The sequence below is a fragment of the Microtus pennsylvanicus genome, chromosome 3 (genome assembly GCF_037038515.1).
Source record: "Microtus pennsylvanicus isolate mMicPen1 chromosome 3, mMicPen1.hap1, whole genome shotgun sequence".
NCBI lineage: Eukaryota > Metazoa > Chordata > Mammalia > Rodentia > Cricetidae > Microtus > Microtus pennsylvanicus.
The window spans coordinates 141,960,479-141,967,978 of NC_134581.1; the positions used below are offsets into that span (position 1 = coordinate 141,960,479).

Genomic DNA, 7,500 nt, shown 5'->3' on the forward strand with positions numbered 1-7,500 from the left:
ACTCACTGTGTAGATCAGGCTGGCTTTGAACTCACAGAGATCCTTCTGCCTTTGCTTTCCAAGCGCTATGATTAAGGATGTGAGCCACCGTACCTGGCTTGTACACTAATATTTAAAAAATTAAAACCTGCTAAGTAAAAATAAGCAAATGTTGTCACTTCCTAACTCATACCATACACAGAAGTTAATTCACTGTGGATCACGGATCCAAACCAAAGCTAAAACTATGAAATTTAAAATATAGAAAAATACCTTTATGACTAGGGGTAAGAAAAATAATGACAAAAAATGATAGGGTTGATCAAAATATAAGACATCAGTTCAGCAGAAGACACAGTTATGAAAATGAGTGCATATGCCAGGCATGGTGTGTCATTGAGGCAGGAGGATAAAGGGCTCAGACCAGCCTGGATGACACAGCAAGACCCCAACTCAAAAGAGACATAAGCCATGACCTGGAAGGCCATGTGCAGCTCACATAGCTGGAGAAGGTCAGATTGCAGAATGGATAAGGAACAAAGCGTGTTCTTTAAAGCAATGGAAATGAGAATAAAGGACATAAAAGGTCTAAGTAGATAATGCCCAAAGGAAGATACACGAGCAACCAGTTACCAAATTAAAAAAAAATACTCAATATTCTGTGGTCCAGAAACGCAGATTAAAGCCACAGTGAGTTAGCACTACACCTTCCACGGTAGCAAAACTTAAAAGACTGACAATGGTGAACACTGGCAAGGCTGTGCTGCTATTAGAACCCTCGTGCGCAACACCTTTGTAAAGGACTTGCCAGGTTCTTATAAAAACTAAGTGTGTGTCCCATGGTTTGATCCAGCAACCTCATCCCCAGGTGTTTAGCCAAGAAAAACACAAATGTATACAAAACACTTGTCTATGACAATCACTAATAGCTTTGTTCATAAAGACTCAAGATGGAAACAGCCTAGCGGACAGCCAGCGAGGAGGATGGGCAGATGAACCTGGAGTGTCCGTGCAATGGAATATTACTCAGTAGTAACAAGGAATCTGGTACATGCACATCGTTCTGTGATTCCTGTGTCTATTCTCAACATAGAGCTGACAGCTTTGTTTGTTTGTTGTTTTTTCAAGACGGGATTTCTCTGTGTAACAGTCCTGGCTGTCCTGGAACTTGCTTTGTAGACCAGGCTGGCCAGAACTCACAGAGATCTGCCTGCCTCTGCCTCCCGAGAACTGGGATTAAAGGCGTTGGCAGCTTTGACTTTATTATACCAGAAGCACAGTTTAGTCTACCTTCACGTAATTTCTACTCCACTGCCTCCTTCTTGAAGTCTTTCCTAAACAGCTGTCCCTGGCCATGCTATGAACCACATGCAGACAATCTGATTCCTCTCTCTCTCTCTCTCTCTCTCTCTCTCTCTCTCTCTCTCTCTCTCTCTCCACAAGTTTTCTCTGTAGCTTTAGAGCCTGTCCTAGAACTAGCTCTTGTAGACCAGGCTGCCCTCAAACTCACAGGGATTCCCCTGCTTCTACCTCCCGAGTGCTGGGATTAAAGGTGTGTGCCACCACCACCCGGTCTCTTGACCCCCACATCTTGTATGGACTGTGCAGATACGGTGCAGAGACACCCCTGTAGTAATAGGGGCGGCGGGGCTGCGTTCCCAATATCCCAGCCGCCTGCCCGGCTAGCTTATGTCCCGAAATAATTACATAGACATTGTATTTTTTTAATTACTGCTTGGCTCTTAGCTCTAGCCCTTATTGGCTAATTCTGATATCCCAATCAACCCATCTCTAATAATCTGTGAGCATCGGTCTTACCGGGAAGATTCTAGGCCGGAGCTTCCCGGGAGCGGGGCATGGCGTCTCTCTCTCGGGCGTCTGCTCCGGAGACGAGAGCTGTGGAGTCTGACTTTACTTTTTCTTTCTCCCAGTGTTTTGTTCTGTTTACTCCTCCCACCTATCTCCTAACCAATGAGAGCCAAGTAGTTTTTTTTAATTTAACCAATGACCTTTTTCTATATAAGTTTTTAGTTTTTTACTTGGTTTATGTGGTAAAAAGATCCATTTCAAGATAATATTATCTCTCTGCATTAAAATTTCTGTAGGAGAAATTTTTGATGGTAATATGACGAGAATACAATCGAGCTCTGGATTCACTCTGTCCACATGTGTCTGTTGTAATTTCTCCTCAATCATTGTCAGTTTCTTTTTTGCTTTAGCTGTTAATTCTCTGGGACTGTTTAAATCTTTATTACCATCCAAGGTCTTGTTCAAATGAATTATTAGATCAGGTGTTATCCCAATAGTTGGTCGTAAACTGGAAATGTCTCCTAACAGTCTTTGAAAGTCATTAAGAGTCCGTAGGCGATCTCTCCAAATTTGTGTCTTCTGTGTCTTAATTTTTTGCAAACCTATTCTATAACCTAAATAATTAACAGAATCTCCCTTCTGAATCTTTTCAGGAGCAATTTGCAATCCCCATTTAGGTAACAGTATCTGTATTTTTTCAAACAGTCTGTTTAAGGTATCTATGTTTGAATCAGATAACAATATGTCGCCCATGTAATGGTATATTATAGATTTGGGAAATTTTTTGCGTATTATTTGCAATGGTTGGTTTACAAAATATTGGCATAGGGAGGGGCTATTTAACATACCCTGGGGGAGGACGGTCCAGTGGATAGGTAGTTACAGTTTTCCATTGTTATGATAAAAGATAAAATAGATATAAATATTATAACTATGATTCTTGCTTAATAACTGTTTTGCTATATGTAATTTTATTATGTTAAAGTTAAAGCCTTTCTTTTTTGTTTAAACAGAAAAAGGGGAAATGATGTGGGAGTGATTTTTTATTAATAAAGAAACTGCCTAGACCCTTAGGTAGGCGGAGTAAACAGAATGGAATGCTGGGAGAAAGAAGCTGAGTCAAGGAGTCACCATGGTTCTCCCACTCCAGACAGACGCAGGTTAAGATCATTCCTGGTAAGCCAGCTTGTGGGCTACACAGATTAATAGAAATGGGTTAGATCAATATGTAAAAGCTAGCCAATAAGAAACTGAAACTAATGGGTCAGGCAGTGTTTAAAAGAATACAGTTTCCGTGTAATTATTTCGGGTAAAGCTAGCCGTTCAGGCGGCTGGGTGCGGGGACTCAGCCCGCAGCTCCTACTACTACACACCCCCTCTTGGTCTCTAATATAACTCTACAGATCATGCACCCTGTTAGGTCTAGACCCACCCATTAGAACATCTCATAGGACACTTGATTGGAAATGGCCCATGGGCCCCTTCCTCTCTGTCTCTTGGTCTCTGCCCACTTGTGGTGCTCAGAGGCCATCAGGTGGTTTCCTCTCTTGCTGTTGGCCCGGTGAGGCCCACCGAGATACAGATCTGGCAATGGCACACCACTTCTGTCACAGGTCTGGTGTGCTGCCTCTCCTGGGTCACACTGAAGCCTAACTGCTTTCCAGGCTGGGGCTTCCCTGGAGACTGCCCCCCCCCATCTTCTCAAAGACATTTAGCCAAACTGAAATTTGCAGAAATTCAAGCGAGGAGTTGACGTGTCTACCCAGAGGTCCCTTGGCAAGAGTGGGAGTTTCCAGCAGGCACGGTGGAAGGAGGAGGCTCCGGGAGGGCTTCAGTGTAATTGGATCTTGGGGACATTGTCCCAAAGGGTTAAGAAGTTTCTTGACTGTGCCATTCCATTTCTGAACTTTTAATCACTTCAGGGAGTGCAGAGTTCCACGAACGGCGCTGGTTTCGAATCAACACCGAATGTAGTGGCTCTCATTAGGGGACACGGCCTGAAACAGAAGGAGACCAAGTGGGAGAACGAACTTGGAGTGTTTTCTTCAAATCAGAAGTGGCGTCTCAGCCCGGGCCCCTTAAGTCGCTGCTACTATTTCCAGCCTGGACGCCCTACCTTAGCCTCAGGCGCCCCTTTGGAGCAGTTTCTAATTAAGGTAAGTAAGGATTCTTGTAAAAACCATCCTCAACCTTCATTAGCCAATCGGCATTCCTAGCATCTGACTTTCTACAGTGACTGAGTTTGAGAAGGAAATAAATGAAGCAGTCTCAGTGGCACCACCAAGACTGGGGACCAGGCTGAACCCCCCTCCTGAAGCTAAAAACCCTGAATATCAAGAGACTTCTAAGGTCTGTCAGCCTGAGTTCATGGACTCACCAGCTTGAGAGACTGACCCCATATCCAAGATGGTCCCATCTCACAATGACCTCCCACAGACTCAGGCAGTTTAGCAGGAGATGGACACTACCATATGAGTGAGAGAAACCCAGAAGGATGCTGCTCCTTCCGTCTGCAGAATCTTCTGCTGTTCAATGGCCCTGCAAACACAGAGCAGGCCGTCTGAGCATGTAGGGAGCTCTTCCGCTCCAGCAGAAATCAAGCCAGAACTTCAAGGCAGAGCTCGAGCGTTGTTCAGGGAAGGACCTAGAATGGGAGAGAAGGCTGAGCTAGATTACTGAGAGGCATGGTCACTGTTGGAACAGCAGTCCGGGTGAACCACTGAATCAGGAGTCTTGAGGACTGTTATGTCCACTGACGCCTGTGAGGATGCCCACTCAGAAGAAAAGGAACCTAGCAATATCTCTCTGTCTCTCTGTCTCTGTCTCTCTCTCTCTCTCTGTCTCTCTCTCTCTCTCTCTCCTGTCTAAAAAAACTAGGTTCCCAGAAATTGTGAGCCACTATATATCAGTTTATCTTTAAGAAACACCAGATTCAAACTATTTGGGGACATATTAGAATTTCCAGAGTATAACATCACCTAGGAAAATGCTCGCTCTTTGTAATATCTCTCTAATACCACATTTCCTTCTCTTTAAAGACTCAGTAGAGTTCTGTATTTCCAAGAGAGCTTCTGTGAGCCCAGTTCCCACTGATGTCCTCTGTAAAAGCTGTCTGCTTCCCATCTCTACTGGGCAGTGAGTCCCCCTAAGCCCAGGCCATGGGTCATTTATGATCCTCATAGCAACTGTTACACCCACCTGCTGACTGATCAACAAGAATTTTTGTGGCTGGATATTCAGACATATTGGATAGATTAATGGAGTCTGGATACATGGATAAATGTTTCCAATAGGCAGAAAGCCCTGGGGCTGGCGTTATAGGAAGTCTGGAGAGTAACAGAGTGTGTTTTCTCTGAGAAGGCCCCAGACCAAAGCAATGGTTTTGGCAAGTGTGGTGGCTCACATCCCAGCACTCAGGATGCTGAGGTAGGAGGATAGTCATGAGTTTGAGCTCAGTCCAGGTTAGCCTCAGTGAGAATGAGACCTACCAAACAAAAGCAAACGGAACACAAAATACATAAACACAGAAATGAAGGAAGGTGGGGAGGGAAGGAGGGAGGAAGAAAGACAGGAAGAGATGGAGGGAAGGGGAGGGAAGGAAAGAGGGAAGGGGAAGGAGGGAGGGAAGGAAAGAGGGAAGGGGAGGGAGGGAGAACTTTTAAGGCAAGGACCAATACTTATGTCTCTAACACAAAGCAGGAGAAACACAAATGATGGAGGAAGGTCATTGGTTAAAAAATAAAGAAACTGCCTTGGCCCATTTTATTGGTTAGAACATAGGTGGGAGGAGTAAACAGAACAGAACGATGTGAGGAAGAGGAAGTGAGCTCAGACTCCACAGCTCTGCTCTCTGGAGCAGAGACGCCATACTCCGCTCTCCCGGGCAGACGCACACAATGAAGCAAGCCGCCAGGTCAGACATGCTGAATCTTTCCCGGTAAGACCGGAGCTACACAGTTTATTAGAGATGGGTTGATCGGGATATCAGAATTAGCCTGTAAGGGCTAGAGCTAATGGGCCAAGCAGAATGGGCCAAGCAGTGTTTAAAAGAATACAATTTGTGTGTTGTTATTTCGGGGCATAAGCTAGCCAGGCGGCCGGGGTGCTGGGGACGCAGCCCCGCCGCTCATATTACAACACACGAAACATATTTAGTCCCTTCTCTGAGTACACTTTCTAGTAAATTGCCATACAGGATACAACATGGACAAAATCAATGCTTTGTGTATCATTTTATTGATCAGATCATTAAATCATCGGATTTGTAATGTTGTTGTTTTTAACCCCCAGTTGTTGCCATTGATTTTGTTGCTTCTTTTTCTTGCAAAGAAATACTTCTGTAGGATTTCAGAGCTGTCTTTTAATCACTCTGCCAAACTGGGACTGCAGACCTGATGGCCTAACCCAAAGCAAAGTAAAATGTTCGGCTTGGAGCCAAGCATAGGCTTCAGTTGACAGAGACCACACAGAATGGAGAGGAACAATCAGACCTCCCCTGTGACCCGCTTCATTCTCCTGGGCCTCTCCGCCCACCCAAAGCTGGAGAAAACCTTCTTCCTGCTTATCCTGCTGATGTACCTGGTGGTCCTGCTGGGCAACGGGGTCCTCATCCTGGTGACCATCCTTGACGCCCACCTGCACACGCCCATGTACTTCTTCCTGGGGAACCTCTCCTTCCTGGATATCTGCTACACCACCTCCTCGGTCCCCCTCATTCTCGACAGCTTCCTGACCCCCAGGAAGAGCATCTCCTTCTCAGGCTGTGCAGTACAGATGTTTCTCTCCTTTGCCATGGGAGCCACAGAGTGTGTGCTCCTGAGTATGATGGCGTTTGATCGCTATGTGGCCATCTGCAACCCCCTTAGGTACCCAGTGATCATGAGCAAGGCTGCCTATGTGCCCATGGCTGCCGGCTCCTGGGCAGGTGGAATTGCTGCCTCCACGGTTCAAACATCCCTTGCAATGTGGCTGCCCTTCTGTGGGGACAATGTCATCAATCACTTCACCTGTGAGATCTTGGCTGTCCTGAAACTGGCCTGTGCCGACATCACCATCAATGTCATCAGCATGGGCGTGACAAATATAATCTTTCTAGGGGTCCCGGTTCTCTTTATTTCTCTCTCCTACACCTTCATACTCACCACCATCCTGAGGATCCCCTCCGCTGAGGGGAGGAGGAAGGCCTTCTCCACCTGCTCTGCCCACCTCACTGTGGTCATCGTCTTCTATGGGACCATCCTCTTCATGTACGGGAAGCCCAAGTCCAAGGACCCCCTGGGGGCAGACAAGCAGGACCTTGCAGACAAGCTCATCTCCCTCTTCTATGGGGTGGTGACCCCCATGCTGAACCCCATCATCTACAGCCTGAGGAACAAGGATGTGAGGGCTGCTGTGAGGAACCTGGTGACTCAGAAGCACTTAAAGCAGTGACGGGGAAGGGGTTGCCATGGTTCCTGTATAATCCTTCAACAAGGATGTACAATAAATCCTAATACACAGAAAGGCCCTGATGAAGGGGACGATTTCAATGGCAATTCTCCCACCTCGTCCTAGAAGTATTCCCCAAATGTGCACAACCGTTTCATTGAACACTCTGGGTATCTCACATCACTTTTAAAGCTTTTTAAAAAATTATTGATGGGTTAGTGTGAGAGTTTATGTGCACCACATGCGTGAAGGAATACGCAGAGGCCAGAAGAGGGTGTCAGATCG

The 7,500-nt window shown here is 46.0% G+C and overlaps 1 protein-coding gene across 1 annotated transcript; it reads left to right on the forward strand.

Annotated features, from left to right (window-relative positions):
* The first annotated feature begins 6,258 nt into the window (after positions 1 to 6,258).
* Positions 6,259 to 7,218, forward strand: LOC142847366 (olfactory receptor 13C7). The gene has a single exon (XM_075968071.1). The coding sequence runs from the start codon at positions 6,259 to 6,261 to the stop codon at positions 7,216 to 7,218; it is 960 nt and encodes a 319-aa protein (XP_075824186.1).
* Positions 7,219 to 7,500: the final 282 nt, after the last annotated feature.